General features: G+C 52.4%; 2 protein-coding genes across 2 annotated transcripts; both read left to right on the forward strand.

The window, feature by feature from the left end:
- The first annotated feature begins 1,419 nt into the window (after nt 1-1,419).
- On the forward strand, nt 1,420-7,517 carry LOC123635007 (glutathione S-transferase Mu 2). The gene is made up of 8 exons (XM_045546739.1): nt 1,420-1,692; nt 1,928-2,003; nt 3,022-3,086; nt 3,384-3,465; nt 3,566-3,666; nt 4,635-4,730; nt 4,817-4,927; nt 7,021-7,517. Exons 1-8 carry the CDS (start codon nt 1,657-1,659, stop codon nt 7,108-7,110), a joined length of 657 nt encoding a protein of 218 aa, XP_045402695.1. The 5' UTR covers nt 1,420-1,656; the 3' UTR covers nt 7,111-7,517.
- A 4,864-nt stretch (nt 7,518-12,381) lies between these two features.
- On the forward strand, nt 12,382-17,986 carry LOC123635005 (glutathione S-transferase Mu 1). The gene is made up of 8 exons (XM_045546737.1): nt 12,382-12,473; nt 12,708-12,783; nt 13,209-13,273; nt 13,571-13,652; nt 13,753-13,853; nt 15,168-15,263; nt 15,350-15,460; nt 17,457-17,986. The coding sequence occupies exons 1-8, from the start codon at nt 12,438-12,440 to the stop codon at nt 17,544-17,546; spliced, it is 657 nt and encodes a 218-aa protein (XP_045402693.1). The 5' UTR covers nt 12,382-12,437; the 3' UTR covers nt 17,547-17,986.
- The last annotated feature ends 737 nt before the right edge of the window (nt 17,987-18,723 follow it).

An 18,723-nucleotide genomic window follows, 5' to 3' on the forward strand; every position in this document is an offset into this window, starting at 1 on the left:
GGTCTGCCCACCCTGCCTGTGGTGCCCTGGCTCTACTCTGGCCATCATCCTCTGAGCTCCCTCCTCAGCAGGACAGAAGTCTGGCCTCTCTGAGGACATGTTCTTCCACCCTCCATCACATTCCCTCTGTGACCACTGCACTCCTGGTCACTGTCCTGGTCAATATGAGGTCTACCTAGCTGAGTGGCAGGACATTTCTGGGGGAGGGGTGTTGTGGGGAGAACCTCAGATACTCTACCTCCTTGCTCAGTCTAGTTCTTGAATTTAGATTTAGAATGTCCACAAAAAAGAACCCAAGCTCTGTAAAATAATTTAAGGAGATTTATTCTGAAGCGAATATGTGTGACCATGGCCCAGAATGCCACACCCAAGAAGTTTTGAAGAAGTGGTCCAGCCATGGTGGTTACAGTTGGTTTTATACATTTTACGGAGACAGGAATTAATAATACATGTAAAATCATAGATCAATACATGGAAGGCATACATTGGTTTGGTCTGAAAAGGCAAGACATCTCCAAACAAGGGCATCACAGATTATAGGTTGGTTTAAAGATTCTTTGATTTGCAATCGGTTAAAGAAATGAAGCTTTGTCTAAAGGCTTGGAATATTTTAAGTTAAGATGAGGGAGTCTATTAATCAGAGACAAGCAACCAGACCTATACCCAGACTCAAGTGATCTGTCAAGAAAAGTAATGACCTGCAGGTGTCATTTAACCTTTGTCTTGCATGGCCTTAGGCCCATTTAATGATTTATTAGCTTATTATTACAAAGAGTAACTCCACCCAGAGGGGGCACAACTAGGTGTGTCTGAGCTCCCTTCTCCTCATGGCAGGCAACTCAGCTTTAAGGTTTTTCTGGGGCCCTCTTGGCCAAGAAGGGGTTCACTCAGTCAGCTGGGGGGCTTAAGATTTTATTTTAGTCCATAATAAATTGTGCCAGAATCCTAATTGGCTAATTTACATATCTTAGCCAGATGGTAGAAGGGCTCAGCCTGCAAGGGTCCCTAAAAGGCAACAGACCGCATTTCCCTTACTGTGGCCCTTTCCCAGAGGGTCATTCTCATTCCTCTGATACTGCTCCTGTAAGCCATTGGCTGTCTTGGAGTATAAGCCACAGAATAGCCTTTGAATAGGACAAAGCCCTGGTCTTCCCGTGATAGACTCTGAATTAAACTCTCGGATTGGGCACCTCTTTATAGCCTACCCCGACAGCCCGAGCTTCCCAGAGCCCGCAGCGACTGGGCAGCCAAGAGGCTGAGCGATGCCAGGAGAGAAGGAGAAGGGAGAAGAGCTTTGCTGTTTTAGGATCTGGCTTTTCTCCCAAGCGCCCTGCCAAAGCTCTGTCACCTAGCAGAGCTCTGGATGGGGCGGGGCAGGGGAAGCAGCGGAGCCTGACCCCTGCCTTTGGTTTCTAGGCGCCCAGACCTGGCTGCCAGAACCCTCGGGCCTGGAGGCGACAGCGGAACGAACTCAAACTCCTGGCAGCCCAAGGGGCCTCGGGACAGCGCTCCGCCTGGAGGGGGCGGGTCTCGCGGGGAGGGACTTGCACAGGGAAGACCCCAAGCCAGCCCCGCCTTTGGCAGCCCTGAATCGCTCATAAAGTCGCAGCCCAGCCCCACTGAGGCCAGTCCACCGAGTCCACTGCAGCCTGCGCCATGCCGATGACACTGGGTTACTGGGACATCCGCGGGGTGAGGAGGGGCCGCCCGGGCGGTGGGGCCGCGGGCAGGGCCGGGGAAGGGCTGAGCAGCGGGGCGCGGGGCTGGGCGTGGTCGCTCCTGCTGGAGCCGCTGCCTGTCCCTCTCACGAGGGCCTGCGCGTGCCCGTGGGGACAGGGGCGTGTCGGTGTCGGGTGGGGGCTCACGTGGGGCGGATAAAGTCAGGAATCGGGGTCCCTCCACCTCTGACCTGGGCCCTCCCTCCCAGCTGGCTCACGCAATCCGCCTGCTCCTGGAATACACGGACTCCAGCTATGAGGAAAAGATGTACACGATGGGGGACGGTAATGGCACCCTCTTGTCCCGACCTCTGCCCAACCAGGCAGCCCATGCCGTGGCCACTTGTGGCTCCCTGTGCAGCCTCCACCTGCCGGAGCTGCAGCCTGGCCGTCCCTGAAGCCCTTTGAGGGGGCAGTGAGGCTTCCCAGGCAGGACGCTGGGAGGGATTGCTGGGCCTGGTGTAGGCAGTTGGCTGGGTCCCCGCTTGGGGTTTGCCTAAACCTTTGCAAGCCTTAGTGGGACAGAGTCCAGAGCCCTTGCAAGCATTCTTCACCCCCCCCCCCAACCTTGGAATTGGAGACTGAAGGGCTCAGGTTCTAGACTCCCCTGCCTCAGGGGTTGAAGAGCAGAAATAATTTGCAGCCCCTACAAGTGTGTTGTGCTATTTCAAGTGTGTTATGCTATTTCATTGAACTAAGTGTGTTGAAAAGTAAAATAATTTGCTTATAGCTAACGGCCAAATTCCGCTTCTGTGAACGGTGCTTGCTTACTCAAATGCTTGGTAAACAAGGCCCAGGCCCTGGGGGGGTGACTAGAAGCGGTGCTTGCTTACTCAAATGCTTGGTAAACAAGACCCAGGCCCTGGGGGGGGTGACTACAAACAACTTACTGATAAAGGGGCCGAGGCATGATCAGCTCGTAAACAGCCTAACAGCCAGGACAACGTTCCTAATCGCACGTAGACGGCTTGTGCAGGGGGTGTGTGTGTGGGTTTGGGCAATCAATATTGGACAATCTTTTGTAACAAGCTATAGCAAAAGTATAAAAGGGCATATGTCCCATTGAGCGGGGTCCTAGTTCGTAAAGAGACCACTGCGTTGGTGCTCTGGGACTTGGACCCTGGCTCGAGCCAGCCAATAAACTCCTTTGCCTTTTGCAGCCTTGGACTCTGCCATTCTGTTCCTGGGGCGGAACGAGGAACCGGTTCTAACAGGGTGTTGCCTCTGACTGCTTGGGAGGGTCCCCCGGGAAGGAGGGCTGCACCCTGGGGAGGTTTGTTTTCACTCGTCTTCTCCACCACAGCTCCTGACTATGACAGAAGCCAGTGGCTGAATGAGAAATTCAAGCTGGGCCTGGACTTTCCCAACGTAGGTGCAGAGGAAGGGGTGGTTTGGGGAAAGGGAAGGTGTCTCTGTGTCCATGCCCTTTCCCAGCTCAGAGGTTTTGGGATCAGGTGCCTTTTTCTCCATTGCTCTCATGCCCGGCTCTCCACGCTGCCTTTCCATGGTGTTCTGTGTCCCAGCTCACTCACCCATCTGACAGTATTCTTACCTAGGGCCGCGGGCAGGCACAGTGAGTGCCAGCTCTCATGTCTGCCCTTGCCCAAGAGAAGGGGATGCTGGGGAGCCTGGTGGCCCAGCTGACCTCCCCGGTTGCCCATGCAGCTGCCCTACTTAATCGATGGGGCTCACAAGATCACCCAGAGCAACGCCATCCTGCGCTACATTGCCCGCAAGCACAACTTGTGTGAGTGGGGCCGGCTGCAGGGTGTGGGGGGCAGTGGCCACTCCGCTGGGCTTGTCTTGGGTGGGATGCTGAGGGTGAGTCTCTGTTGTGTGGGTGTCAGGTGGGGAGACCGAAGAGGAGAAGATTCGTGTGGACATTTTGGAGAACCAGGCTATGGATACCCGCATGCAGCTGGCCACGGTCTGCTACAACCCTGACTTTGTGAGTCCCCTCCTCCCCCTGGTTCCAGGCAGCCAGGACTCTTGCATTCCCATCTATACCGGACCTGTTTTCCATTTGAACTCCTTAGTACTACTCATCCTCCAGGCTATTTCCTATTCTGCTGCTAGAGTGACCATGAAGCCCCCAAATCATGTCAAATAAAACCACTAATTCAATTCCCACCAATCATAGCATAGAGTCCATACTCCCCAGGTTGGAAATTCAGTTCTGGACAGTAATGTTTACTTCCAGAATCCCTTCCATCTCTGACCTCTGACCTCTGCTGTGGGCCATCTCTCCTGGGTGGTTCACCCCATCTGCCTGCTTCTGAATCACAGACTCAAACTATGAGGAAAACAAGTACAAGATGGGACAATGTAGTGGCACCCTCGTATTTGGACTTCAGCTCTACTGTTTTCCAAGTGCTGTCTTGACAGTCTCAGGGATCCCTGTGTTTTCCTATTAGAAAGGTCAGGGTCACCAGAGAGAACTTGTGCATCTTTCTCCTTCTTTTCAATCTGAAACTCTCCTCATTTTTTGAAAACTACTCAAACATCCATTGCATTCTTCTGCCACCCCAGTAGGTAGAACTTTCAACTTCTTTCCCTGAGCTCTTTTCATTCTTTACTGTTGTCATTCTGCCTGACATCTCAGTGCAGAGCCTGCCGGGTGCTCAGGGTGCTCCTGGGTCTGACCCACAGGAGACCTGTCTGGGAATCAGTGGTGACAGACTCAGGGACAGTCTTAATCCTCTCTGCCTTCCCATCACCTCAGATAGGGTCTGGTAGTCAGTAGGAGCCTAATCAATGCTGATGTATTAATGGAGGGCTGGGCACTGACCCAGTTCCAGTTGTGGGGAAGATGGCTGCTCACCTGAGGCCAGGGGGCCATGCACAGCCCTGGGGAGGCCTGCCTCTGTGCCTGGGACGCTGGTGTCTGAGGGTGGTGACAGCTGTTCTCTGTCTCAGGAGAAACTGAAGCCCAAGTACTTGGAGGACCTCCCCGAAGTGCTGAAGCTGTACTCACAGTTCCTGGGGACACGGCCTTGGTTTGCAGGGGACAAGGTATAGGGGCAGGTGATGGGGAATGAGAGTTGTCATATTTCCTGTGTCCCAGAGCTTCCAGCCCACTCACCCTTGGCCTTCTGCAGATCACCTTTGTGGATTTCCTCGCTTACGATGTCCTTGAGAGGAACCAAATGTTTGAGCCCAAGTGCCTGGACGCGTTCCCCAACCTGAAGGACTTCATGGCCCTTTTTCAGGTGATGCCTCCATCTTCCGCCTCTTTCACTTCTCTTGTTTTCCTCCCTCATCATGCTTTCCTCATTCTTGTGCTAAAACAGAGAATAACTAGCAGTTATTGATCACTGGCCTTATGCCAGGATGTGTGGCCATGCATGTTATATGCAGTATCTTATATCTCTTTAGTCAAATTTAAACTTTATAACATTTGCAGAAGGTCGATAGAATTATCACTCCCATTTTACAGATAAGGAAACTGAGAATGAGAGAGTAAGTCATTTCCTCAAGGTCCCAGAGCCCGTTAAGGTGTGCGGGACTCCCTGTCAGCCTCAGGCTTCCAGGGGCAGCAGTCAGGGATCCCCCTGTTTTGTACCTAAAGGAAAAGCCTCAGGCCCTGTCCACCCCGGGTTTCACGGCCCAGGACACTGTGAGCGGCAGGACATTTCAGTAGTGTGTATGAAGCTGGCATTTGTAGACAAGGTCGATTGAGGTCCCGTACCAAAGACACACACAGTATTTACACCCAGTCTCTCCAGTGCTTTGCAGCAATTGAATATCTATCGTGGGAACTACTGAGGTCCCAGGGCTGTGGTTGGAGCTGGATTTGAGTGCACCTGTGGGTGCCCATCCTGCAGGAGTTTATCTTGAAGGGTGACGCGGTGCAGCACTTTCTTTTCCTCCCTTCCACCCTCTCACTCTTCCTTCCAGTTTCCCAGGTGTTCTAGCTGGGAGATGGGCTAGAACACTTATTTTAACTCATATTCACTGACACTCTTCTCTGAGACACTGTGTCGGTCACACAGGTAGATGCAGTAATAATCGCACCACCAGGAGCTGAGAACTACAGGCACACCTGCAGTTAGAGAGTTGCAGGCACCTCTGTGGTGCATGCTAGAACCTGGGTACTGGGAGCAGAGCCGGTACCTCACCTCATGCCTAATCATCTGTCACCCACACTCAAATTATTTGAGAGCAACAAATCATACTTTAGTACAAATTTGGGAATTTGAGGCCTTAGTCCCTCAGGTTACTATTCATCCAGGAATCTGTTTTCCTTTCCCCTCTGCTCAAGAGACCTGCTGACTGAGCTGGTTCTCATCAGCGCTGGTTCTGGTCCAGGCCGAGTGGCCTTGGGGATTATGTAAGAGGTAGTGGGAGGGAACAGGGAGGAGGAGAGCTGAGGGCTGCAGCCTGTGGCCTGCCAGGGCCTGGCCTTGGGGAACATGCAGCCCGGATCTCCTTGAACCTGCAGAAATTATCTGGGCACTTTATCCTGGGAGGATGGTGCACAGCACACCTGGGTGCCATGAGGCCTGGTCGGCTGTAGCAGGGCTAGAGGTGAGGTAGGTTGGGGCACAGTGAGATTGGGCTCAGGTACCGCGTTGAGGGGTGTGTACTTTCTGCTTACGGGGAATGATTCAGCCTGGCCCGGTTTTCCTTGTGCTGGTCCACGGCCCCTATCCCCTTTCATCCAGGTTTGCTGAGTCACTGGGTGAGCCCTGGGCTCCCCTGCAGGCTGCACAGGCATGTTCTGAGCCCCTTTGTCCTGGTAGCGGTCTGTGCTCTGTGTGCCAACCCAGGCAAGCCAAGAGCCTCCCTGTGAAAAAGGAGAATGTTTGTGCACACAGGATGTGACAGGGCCTCATTTGGGGGAGGGGACGAAGAGGGGAATTTGTCAGAAAGAGCCAGACCTGGAGAGAGCCAGAGCCAGGTTGCTTTCCAGCCCTGTCCCACTTACTGGCTGCGGGAGCCAGAGGAAGTTGCTGAACCTCTGTGTACCTCCATTTCCCTTCTGCTAAGTGGTGACAGTAGAACCGATCCTTCGGGGTAGCTGGGTGGATTTCCAAAGCCTACATTGTAGTATCTAGTGGATACAGAGCTCCCAGCACAGTGTAGGGCCTCCGTGGGTGGTGGCTGTCATGCAGGTATGCCGTGAGTTAGGTTGGAAGAGTGCCCTGAGCAGAGCTGGGGACCCTAAGAGACCGGGTGATGCTCCTGCATTGAGCCCATGTGGAAAGGCTGTCGTGAGGGCCCTGAGGCGCTGTGCCTGCAGTGGCCGCTGGAGCCTGGTGGGCAGCAGCCCCTGAGCTCTGGCCTTATTTTCCCCCCTCAGGACCTGAAGGAGATCTCTGCCTACATGAAGTCTGGCCGCTTCCTCCCAACGCCTGTGTACACAAAGGTGGCCTTCTGGGGCAACAAGTAGGGCCTTGTAAGGCCCGGAGATGGCAGTGAGGAGCCCGTGCTCAGCTTGCTGCCTGGGTGGACTCTCTGCACCCCGAGTTGCAGCCTTCTCATCCCTCTGCCCTTTTCATTCCCTTCTCCTCTCCAAGGCCTCATTAGCGCTTTTTATTTCCCCCAACCCCTGTCCCGTCCAGACCCTTTGAAGCCTCAGCTCCCACTTTCCTTCAGCAGGGTCCCCTCCCACCTTTCCCCTTCCCTGCACTCAGGCCACCGCGACTTCCTTCCTGTTAGTGGCTGTGTCTGTGCAGCTGAGCCCCGCGCTGTCCCAGCAGGGCCCGAGGATCAGCTCTGCCTGGCGTGCGGGCCCTGGTCCCCAGCGTGGTCCCTGCACGAGGCCTGCCCGATCCCCAGTAAAGCCCAAACCCATTTGCTCTGTGTCTTGTCTCATTTCCTCCTGGCTACCAGACTGTCCAACTGTGTCTGCTACTTCCAAGGGACTGAGTGGTGACCCTGGCAGTGGCTGGGATCACAGGCGTTGTGGAGGGTGTGGCGAGGTGCCTGAGACTTCTTGCTTCCATTTCTGATGCCCTTGGAGCAGGAAGGCCGTGGAGCTGTCTATGGGAAGGACAGCTCTCTCCGGGCCTGGGTCTTGCTCATTCACCCAGCGTTACTGAGTCTCTCCGTGGTCACACAGAGCCGTGTGTCTCAGGGAGGAGGTTCCCTGAGGCGTGAAATCCCCAGCAGAGAGAACCAGGTCGCTTTTGCCTTCCACACTGCGTCCATCACACCTGCCAGGTCTCTGGGACACAATCTCCACTGTTCCTCTCCGATGCTATCTGAGTCTCGCTGCACAGCTGTGATGAGGACCATCTTGCTGGGTTTACTCTGGTCACTGTCTCATGTTGCTGGGGACCTATGAGATGAATGTCTTTAGTCCTTGCATAAGTGAGAGAGTCTGTGTCTTGGTACACACTGACTTAATAGTCTGGCTGGGTATGGAATTCCAGGATGAAGCCCTTCAGCATTCTGATGGATTTACCCCCTCCTTTCTAGAACTGAGCATTTCTGATGAGAGGGTGGATGCTGGTCTGACTGCATCCCCTTTGCTTTTTCACTTAAGAAGCTTTGTTTTTTTTGGTCATTCTGAGGTGTCTACGTCCAAAGCCCATGTGTGTATCTACAGGCTGATGTTTTCCTGCCTCACAGCCTTCCAAGAACGATCTAAGCCTGGGCTGGCTCCAGGCTGATTCAACAGTCACATGTCTACCTGAGCATTGAGTCCTCCTGGAATGTAGAGTGAGCTGCTGCAGAGGAAGGTCCTCGTAGCTCAGCAGTCCCCAGACTGTTACCAGAAATAGTTGCTGATTTTGTGGGTCAGGTATTGAGGCAAGGCTCAGCTGGGAGGAATTATTGCAAATCCATAAAAGTCTCTTGTATCCCAGCAGATGCCAGTGGCACTTCCCGGGTGTGATAATTTAAAAAGTCTCCAGGCAAATTTAAATGTCCCCTGAGAGGCAAAATCACCTCCAGTTGAAAACCACTGGTGTACTGGTTAGGTACTAGCATTAAAAAAAAATAGGGTAACATAAAAAAAGATAATGTAACTCATGTAGTTAAAGTAAGTTTTCTTTGATGAAACTTTTAGTTAATATAGTATGTGTGTTTGTGTATGTGTCCTGGATCATGTGGTCATTTTTTTTTTAACTTTTGATATGAGATTTTGAGAAAATTGGGAAAAAGAGTACAAGGAACTCTGATATACCCCAGATGTTAACTTTTCCACATTGGCTATCGGCTCCCTCCCTCTCATGCCCGGTCTCCCCACCCCCCTCATTCTGTCTGTCTGTCTGTCTCTCCTCCCGTGCGCTGTCTGTGAGCTCAACACCCGTTATAACAGAACACCACATTCTTTTCCCTACCACGCCATTCCTGATGTTTGGCTTCGGGCTTATAAGTGACGGTAATTTGTAGTCATTCTAGTCTGTGCTGTCCTTCCTGCGTTATGTCCTTTATTCCATACTTGTCGGTGGTGTGCCACAATTTATGTAATACATTCCTTTTTGAAAAGTTTTGAAAAGTTATCTAGCAAATTTCTGAGGACCAAGTGTTCTTTTGTGTTATTAGTTTTCTTTATTATGCTATTATTACTTCATTCAGAATCTTCATTTCTTTTTTTTTCCTGCCAGAAACTTGATTGTACTTTATCTCTTTTAATACCTTTTCACATATTTTCGTTAGTTCCACTGGTTGTAATTAATTAACATGTAGCTGACATTTTCCCCAATTGTTAGAGATCACCTGTACTGATGTTAAGTCTTCTTTCTTGGGCCTGATTTTTATTGCCTTGTAATTCTAGTTGTGTTTTTGCTGTTGTAGTAATGCTCTGTCAGCTGCTAACTGATTTCAGAGAATCAACACACAAGCATATGGGTGAAAGTGTTAGCATTTTTCTTTTTAGTATTATTTCTTGTTTCCCATATTTCTTTATCTTGAAATTTGTTCCCATTCTACCTTCTTGAAACCCTAGATTCTTTTGCCATGTTCTTAATACCGCCAGCTTGTAGGAACATTTTTTTTCTCAATCCCAATTTGGTAGTATCTTATAGATGGTGGTTTTGATTTTCTTATTTTCACATTTAAGGAAATATTCTTTATATTTTAACTTTCCTAAGTTTACTCAGACAATATTTAGGAGACTTAAAAATTTTCCATAAAGTAGGACACATTTTACTTTGTCTATTGGTATTTGTTTTTGATAAGTTGTCTTTTATTCTGAGGTCATTTTATGTAGAATTTCTGTTACTTTGCCTTGAAAGTGTGAGAGTGTCAGCAGAGGGGCTGGGAGGAAGTGTGCAATCCAGTCCAGAGGTCACATTATAGTCCCTTGACCAAATTTGATCCAATATATTTTGATTGTCCTACACAGTATTCTTTTAAAAATCAGACCTTGTCCACGATTCGTAGTCATGAAAGAGCACACATAAATCCAGAAGATCTGGCAACAGTGGGGTTGAGTTCTGTGTGGTTACAACTGGCTACAGTCCCTGCTGCAGCCCCTCTTCCAGCTTCCTTTATCCCTACTGCTCCTGACTGCCTGGTGCAGACCCATTTCTTCCATTGGGATCCTCTTGACTCCTGTGGAGTCAGCTTTTGAGAGCCCACTGGTCTAGTCCTTCCCCTCCTGCAGAGTCTACTCCTGCTGAAGAAGCCACCTGTGCCCTGGGCCCATCTTCCCGGCTCCTCGGAGTCCTGTCCTGAGCGTGGATCACTCCTTTCCACTGCACTCAACCTCTCTGCCCCTCCACTGCCTCTCACTGTGTAAACACAGTAAGAAGTGTCCCGTATTTTCAAAATCTGTCCCCTGCAGTTCCCACCTGACTTCTAGGCTTAGGCAGCCAAAGTACAATCTTCTTGGTTTGTCTTATTCACAGTGCCTAGGGTATGGTAGGATCTCAAAAACTGTTTTTGCAATAAAGATATGACTAAATGGATGAATCGTAATGTAACAATATCTGTTCTAAGTCTTTCAAATGTACCATTCTCATTGGTGTTAGCCTTCTTAAAAAATCATTATGTCAATTGGATCTGGAAATTTTATCTTTCTCAGCTTAAGATGTATAAGTCTCAGAATGCCAAACCCTTAACGTATAATGAGAACTGTAACTATTCCTAGGGCCAGGCACTTGTGTGTGTGTGCATGGTGCTACTGCCTCCCTGCAGGGAAACCTGCATGGGTATGCACTGTGAGTCCAGAGGCTGCTTCCCGAGCCCGGATACAAGCTGGGTACCTGAGTGGTGAGTACTGCCCAGGGCTGAATGAGCAGGGAGCGTGTGCAACAGGGCTGCATCTTGCCAGCCCCAGGGACATAGTCCCAAGCGCCCCAATGTAGCAGAGAGCTGAGGACCATCTGGCCTCTATCACCTGATAGGGATGTGATGAAGTCTGCCTGTCCTCCTCAACTCCTAGTCCACACTATCCTGGTGGTTTGAAACCTTTACTGATATGCTGGGTTCATCCCCTGCAATCCTAATAAAGTGTTAGCTAATTTCCAGAACAACCATAACTTTTCTGCAGGGGAACAACCTTGCCTTTTAACTTATAAATCCATTTCTATTTAAGTTCTATGGATCTCTTTTCTTAAGTGCATTGTTTCTTGTAATATCTTTAAACAAACCCAAATCAACAACAGGCCAATTTATTGCACATCTCTTAGTTTTGAAATAGTATTGTGCCTTCCAAGAATAAAGTTGGCAGGTAGGACATTGTGGAGGTTGTACCACAGATCACGGTGTGACTTCAAAGGCCATTTGAGCTACCCTGTCATACTTCAGGTCACACACGGGTCAGGAGCCAGGCCCAGCGCTAGAATTTGTGGACCTGGACAGCTGAGGGTCTGCCCACCCTGCCTGTGGTCCCCTGGCTCTACTCTGGCCATCATCCTTTGAGCTCCCTCCTCAGCAGGACAGAAGTCTGGCCTCTCTGAGGACATGTTCTTCCACCCTCCATCACATTCCCTCTGTGACCATTGCACTCCTGGTCACTGTCCTGGTCAATGTGAGGTCCACCTAGCCGACTGGCAGGACCTTTCTTGTGAGGGAGAAGCTTGGAAGAGAACCTCAGCTACTCCACCTACTTGCAGGGTCTGGTTCTTGAATTTAAATTAATGAATTGTGCCAAAATACTGATTAGCTAATTTACATATCTTAGCCAGATGAAAGAAGGGCTCAGCTCACAAGGGTCCCTAAAAGAAAACAGATCATATATATATATTTTTTTCAGTGTGGCCCTTTGGATTGCTTTGGAGGAGTATTAGGCCTCGAGCAGCTTTCAGATTGGACTAAACGCTGGTCTTCCAGTGATAGACTCTGAATTAAACTCTCGGGTTGGGGGCACCTCTTTATAGTCTACCCCGACAGCCCGAGCTTCCCAGAGCCCGCAGCGACTCGGCGGCCGAGAGGCTGAGCGATGCCAGGAGAGAAGGAGAAGGGAGAAGAGCTTTGCTGTTTTAGGATGTGGCTTTTCTCCCAGGTGCACGGCCAAAGCCCTGTCACCTAGCAGAGGTCTGGACGGGGGCGGGGCGGGGGAAGCAGGGGGAGCCTGACCACTGATTTGGCTTCGGGGCCTCCAGAGCTGGCCGCCCAAACCCTGGGGCCTGGAGGCGACAGCGGCTGGAACTCGCAGCCAATGGGGCCCCGGGACGGCGCTTCCGCCTCGAGGCGGGGCTGCTCTCCGGGGGGGGGGGGCGGGGGGATCCGAGCCGGCCCCGCCTTTCGCCGCCCTGAATCTCATAAAGTCGCGGCCTAGCCCTGCTGTGCGGGCCTTGCACCAAGTCCAGGGCAACCTGCGCCATGCCGATGACACTGGGTTACTGGGACATCCGCGGGGTGAGGAGGGGCCGCCCGGGCGGTGGGGCCGCGGGCAGGGCCGGGGAAGGGCTGAGCAGCGGGCGCGGGGCTGGGCGTGGTCGCTCTTGCTGGAGCCGCTGCCTGTCCCTCTCACGAGGGCCTGCGCGTGCCCGTGGGGACAGGGGCGTGTGGGTGTCGGGTGGGGGCTCACGTGGGGCGGATAAAGTCAGGAATCGGGGTCCCTCCACCTCTGACCCGGGCCCTCCCTCCCAGCTGGCTCACGCCATCCGCCTGCTCCTGGAATACACGGACTCCAGCTATGAGGAAAAGATGTACACGATGGGGGACGGTAATGGCATCCTGTGGTCTGTTTTCCCGACCTCTGCCCAACCAGGCAGCCCATGCCGTGGCCACCTGTGGCTCCCTGTGCAGCCTCCACCTGCCGGGGCTGCAGCCTGGCCGTCCCTGAAGCCCTTTGAGGGGGCAGTGAGGCTTCCCAGGCAGGACGCTGGGAGGGATTGCTGGGCCTGGTGTAGGCAGTTGGCTGGGTCCCCGCTTGGGGTTTGCCTAAACTTTGCAAGCCTTAGTGGGACAGAGTCCAGAGCCCTTGCAAGCATTCTTCACCCCCCCCCAACCTTGGAATGGGAGACTGAAGGGCTCAGGTTCTAGACCCCCCTGCCTCAGGGGTGTTGCCTCTGACTGCTTGGGAGGGTCCCTGGGGAAGGAGGGCTGCACCCTGGGGAGGTTTGTTTTCACTCGTCTTCTCCACCACAGCTCCTGACTATGACAGAAGCCAGTGGCTGAATGAGAAATTCAAGCTGGGCCTGGACTTTCCCAACGTAGGTGCAGAGGAAGGGGTGGTTTGGGGAAAGGGAAGGTGTCTCTGTGTCCATGCCCTTTCCGAGCTCAGAGGTTTTGGGATCAGGTGCCTTTTTCTCCATTGCTCTCACGCCCGGCTCTCCACTCTGCCTTTCCATGGTGTTCTGTGTCCCAGCTCACTCACCCATCTGACAGTATTCTTACCTAGGGCCGCGGGCAGGCACAGTGAGTGCCAGGTCTCATGTCTGCCCTTGCCCAAGAGAAGGGGATGCTGGGGAGCCTGGTGGCCCAGCTGACCTCTCCGGTTGCCCATGCAGCTGCCCTACTTAATCGATGGGGCTCACAAGATCACCCAGAGCAACGCCATCCTGCGCTACATTGCCCGCAAGCACAACCTGTGTGAGTTGGGCCGGCTGCAGGGTGTGGGGGGCAGTGGCCACCCCCCTGGGCTTGTCTTGGGTGGGATGCTGAGGGTGAGTCTCTGTTGTGTGGGTGTCAGGTGGGGAGACCGAAGAGGAGAAGATTCGTGTGGACATTTTGGAGAACCAGGCTATGGATACCCGCATGCAGCTGGCCACGGTCTGCTACAACCCTGACTTTGTGAGTCCCCTCCTCCCCCTGGTTCCAGGCAGCCAGGACTCTTGCATTCCTATCTATACCCGACCTGTTTTCCATTTGAACTTCTTACTGTTACTCATCTTCTAGGCTATTTCCTATCCTGCTGCTAGAGTGCCCTGAAGACCCTAAATCATGTCAAATAAAACCACTAATTGAATTCCCCCCAATCTTAGCAGGTTGGAAATTCAGTTTCTTTCTTTCTTTCTTTTTTTTTTTTTTTTTGAGACAGAGTCTCTCTCTGTTGCCCGGGCTAGAGTGAGTGCCGTCCATCAGCCTAGCTCACAGCAACCTCAAACTCTTGGGCTTAAGCAATCCTACTGCCTCAGGCTCCCGAGTAGCTTGGACTACAGTCATGGGCCAGCATGCCTAGCTAATTTTTTTCTATATATATATTTAGTTGGCCAGATAATTTTTTTCTATTTTTAGTAGAGACAGGTTCTTGCTCTTGCTCAGGCTGGTCTTGAACTCCTGACCTCCAGCAATCCACCCGACTTGGCCTCCAAAAGTGCTAGGATTACAGGCGTGAGCCACTGCGCTCGGCCCTGGAAATCCAGTTTCTAGACAATAATATTTACTTCCAGAATCCCCTCCGTCTCTGACCTCTGGCCTCTGCTGTGGACCATCTCTCCTGGGTGGTTCACCCCATCTGCCTGCTTCTGGATGACAGAACCAAACTATGAGGAAAACAAGTACAAGATGGGACAATGTAGTGGCACCCTCGTAGTCGGACTTCAGCTTTACTGTTTTCCAACTGATGTCTTGACAGTCTCAGGGATCCCTGTGTTTTCCTATTAGAAAGTTCAGGGTCACCAGAGAGAACGTGTGCCTCTCCTTCCTTCTTTTCAATCTGAAACTCTCCTGATTTTTGAAAACTACTGAAATGTCCATTGCGTTTTTCTGCCACCGCCATAGGTAGAACTTTCGACTTCTTTCCCTGAGCTCTTTTCATTCCATACTGTTGTCACCTGCCTGACATCTCAGTGCAGAGCCTGCCGGGTGCTCAGGGTGCTCCTGGGTCTGACCCACAGGAGACTTGTTTGGGAATCAGTGGTGACAGACTCAGGGACAGTCTTAATCCTCTCTGCTTTCACATCACCTCAGATAGACTCTGGTAGTCAGTAGGAGCCTAATCAATGCTGATGTATTAATGGAGGGCTGGGCACTGACCCAGTTCCAGTTGTGGGGAAGATGGCTGCTCACCTGTGGTCAAGGGGGCCACGCACAGCCCTGGGGAGGCCTGCCTCTGTGCCTGGGACGCTGGTGTCTGAGGGTGGTGACAGCTGTTCTCTGTCTCAGGAGAAACTGAAGCCCGAATGCTTAGAGGGAATCCCTGAAAAGATGAAGCTGTACTCACAGTTCCTGGGGACACGGCCCTGGTTTGCAGGGGACAAGGTAAAGGGAGGGGCAATGGGAAATGAGAGTTGTCATACTTCCACTGTCCCGAAGCTTCCAGCTCACTCACCCTTGGCCTTCTGCAGATCACCTTCGTGGATTTCCTCGCTTACGATGTCCTTGATGTGCATCGTCTATTTGAACCCAAGTGCCTGGACGCGTTCCCCAACCTGAAGGACTTCATGGCCCGTTTTGAGGTGATGACCCCATCCTCCTCCTCTTTGGTGTCCCTTATGCCTTTGTCCTCCTTTGTGATGCTTTCCTAGTCCTGGAGCTAAAGAAAGAATAACCAGCATTTATTGAGCACTGGCGTCACGCCAGGACCTGTGCTCAGCCTATTACATCCATGGTGTCACATTTAAACAGTATAACATTCCCACAAGGCCGGTAGAATTATCACTTCCATTTTACAGATAAGGAAACTGAGAATGAGAGGGTAAGTCATTTGTTCAAGGTCCCAGAGCTAACGAAGGTGTGGGGGGCTCCCTGTCAGCCTCTGGCTTCCATAGGCGGCAGTCAGGGCTCCCCCTTTCTTGTGCCAAAAGGAAAAGCCTGAGGCCCTGTCTACCCTGGCTTTGACAGCCCAGGACACTGTGGAAGCGGCAGAACATCTCAGGAGTGCGTATGTAGCTGGCATTTGTAGGACTGACACAAGGTAGCATTGAGGTCCTGTACCCAAGACACAGGCAATATTCATACCTCGTCTCCAGAAAGCTTTGCTCCCATGGGACCCTCATCTGGGGAACACTGAGACCCAGGGCTGTCTTGCTGCTGGATGTGAGTGCATAGGTGGGTGCCCTGTCGAAGGAGTTTATCTTGAAGTGTCCTCTGTCCTCCGATATTCCGGGCGCTCTATCTGTGAGAAGGGCAGTGGGCTCATTTTAGCCCGTGTTGACTGGTCTTGTCCGTACGAGGCAGGTGCCAGGCGCAGTGGAGATGCAGAGATGGCCACTCCAGTGTGGAAGTGAGTGCAGTGGGCAACTGCTGGCACCGCAGACTGTGAGGTGCCAGTTGTACCAACCGGGTGGAGCTCAGGGAAGATCCTCTGTTACCTGTAGTCAACTAGTTTGAGAGCAACAAATCCTACTTTAGCACAGATTAGGGGATTGAGGCAGTAGCCCAACAGGGTTTTCAGCACAGAACGTGTTTTCCTTTTCCCTCCACTCAAGAGCTGCTGTCTCAGCTGGTTCTCATCAGCGCTGGTTCTGGTCCAGGCAGAGCGGCCTTGGGGATTATGGAAGAGGTAGTGGGAGGGAACAGGGAGGAGAGAGCTGAGCACTGCAGCCTGTGGCCTGCCAGGGCCTGGCCTTGGGGAACATGCAGCCTGGATCTCCTTGAACCTGCAGAAATTATCTGGGCACTTTATCCTGGGAGGATGGTGCATAGCACACCTGGGTGCCATGAGGCCTGGTCGGCTGTAGCAGGGCTAGAGGTGAGGTAGGTTGGGGCACAGTGAGATTGGGCTCAGGTACCGCGTGGAGGGGTGTGTACTTTCTGCTTACGGGGAATGATTCAGCCTGGCCCGGTTTTCCTTTTGCTGGTCCACGGCCCCTATCCTCTTTCATCCAAGTTTGCTGAGTCACTGGGTGAGCCCTGGGCTCCCCTGCAGGCTGCACAGGCATGTTCTGAGCCCCTTTGTCCTGGCAGGGGTCCCTGCTCTGTGTGCCAACCCAGGCAAGCCAAGAGCTTCCCTGTGAAAAAGGAGAATGTTTGAGCGGATAGGGTGTGACTGGACCTCCTCTGGGAGAGAGGGAGGAGAGGAATTGGCAGAAGGCCCAGAACTGGAGCCAGTGAGAGCCAGGGTATGTGCAGTGTTGCCCCACTGACTAGCTGTGTACGTGTGAGGGGGTTGCTGAACCTCTGTGTACCTTCTGGTGAGTGGTGATAGTAGAGCCAATCTTGCAGGTTAGCTGGGTGGATTTCCTAAGCCTGCCTTGTCGTATCTAGTGGATCCAGAGCTCCCAGCACAGTGTAGGGCCTCCGTGGGTGGTGGCTGTCATGCAGGTATGCCGTGAGTTAGGTTGGAAGAGTGCCCTGAGCAGAGCTGGGGACCCTAAGAGACCGGGTGATGCTGCCGCACGTGGGCCCACGTGGAAAGGCTGTCGTGAGGGCCCTGAGGCGCTGTGCCTGCAGTGGCCGCCGCAGTCTGGTGGGCAGCAGCCCCTGAGCTCTGGCCTTATTTTCCCCCCTCAGGGCCTGAAGAAGATCTCTGCCTACATGAAGTCCGGCCGCTTCCTCCGAGCCCCTCTGTTTGGAAAGATGGCCCTATGGGGCAACAAATAGCGCCCTGTCGTGCCAGGGGACGGGGGATTGAGCCAGTGCTGTGCCTGCCACCTGGGGCCCTGGAGAACAGCCGGATTAGATTCCGTAAATACCCCCGCACCAGCCATTTGTTCCTTTGTTTTTCTTTCCACTCTTTTCTCCCCCCCAAGGACTTATTGGTGTCTTTTATTCTAACCTGACCTCTGCCCATACAGGCTCTTTACAGCTTCACCTGCACACTTTCCTTCCTCAAAGTCCCCCTGCTAACGTCACCTGTCCCTGTGCTAACACCAAGCTGACCCTCTTTCTCATCAGTGCTTGTCTCTGCTCTGAGAAGCCAGGACGGACCCCGAGTTCCCCAGCAGTGCCCCGAGAGGCCAGTCCTGCCCGGTGTGCAGGCCCCGCTCCCCAGCTAGTTCCCCGCGCAGCCCTGCCTGATGCCCAATAAAGCCTGAGCACTCCTGCTGCGTCTTCTCTGACTCCCTCCGCTCCGTGGACGCAGGACTGACTGTGTAGGGGTTACGGGTCGTGTTCTTCTGTGTTCTGTTGTCCCCAGCGAGGACTGCGTGGCTGGGTGTGTGTGTGTGTGGTGTGGATGGTGAGGCAGGTTCGTGAGGTTCCTTGGTCATTTCTGTGCCTTATCCATATCCCTCTGGTCCTCACCACGGGGATTTTTACAGCAGGGCGCTCCTTCTGTGCCTGGATTCCACAGGGGTTCAGCGTCTGGAATGCCTCCTGCGGGCCAGGGGGAACTGTGTGTTGTGGTTCAGAGAGGGGCTCGGCTCCTGGGGTGGCGGCTGAGCAGTCCCCAGGTGGAATATCTTCTCTCACCCTCTCCCAAAAGCTTCCCCTGATCCAGACATCCCTCCTCACAACATTTCTCAGTGAAATTTATCCCACTGTGTAGTACTGAAAAGTTTTTGTTGTACTTGTTTTTCACCCAACTCAATCATAAATTCACTGAAGAGAGAATCCATGTCTTACTGGGCTTTTTAATCTCGATATCTATCAGAGCGCCTGACATACATTAAGTGCTCTGTAAGTTTGGAAATTTGAAAGAATTCTCCCTAGGGAAGAGTCTGCCAACATTTACAGTCCCGATTGAGATTTAGAGCTCTGGATGTAGTTATGTTAACCAGAGATATAGAATGACATTCTGAAGATTTTGGGTGTGCAGGTCTTGGAAATGAGCCAGTCT

The sequence above is a fragment of the Lemur catta genome, chromosome 3 (genome assembly GCF_020740605.2).
Source record: "Lemur catta isolate mLemCat1 chromosome 3, mLemCat1.pri, whole genome shotgun sequence".
NCBI classification, from domain to species: domain Eukaryota; kingdom Metazoa; phylum Chordata; class Mammalia; order Primates; family Lemuridae; genus Lemur; species Lemur catta.

Bases quoted from the DNA above. Each gene is read 5' to 3' on its own strand.
- LOC123635007 (XM_045546739.1), top strand. From the start codon at position 1,657: ATGCCGATGACACTGGGTTACTGGGACATCCGCGGG. The intron at 2,004-3,021 runs GTAATGGCACCC...TCTCCACCACAG, and splicing joins GATGTACACGATGGGGGACG to CTCCTGACTATGACAGAAGC. The intron at 3,087-3,383 runs GTAGGTGCAGAG...TTGCCCATGCAG, and splicing joins TGGGCCTGGACTTTCCCAAC to CTGCCCTACTTAATCGATGG.
- LOC123635005 (XM_045546737.1), top strand. From the start codon at position 12,438: ATGCCGATGACACTGGGTTACTGGGACATCCGCGGG. The intron at 13,854-15,167 runs GTGAGTCCCCTC...TCTCTGTCTCAG, and splicing joins TCTGCTACAACCCTGACTTT to GAGAAACTGAAGCCCGAATG. The intron at 15,461-17,456 runs GTGATGACCCCA...TTCCCCCCTCAG, and splicing joins ACTTCATGGCCCGTTTTGAG to GGCCTGAAGAAGATCTCTGC.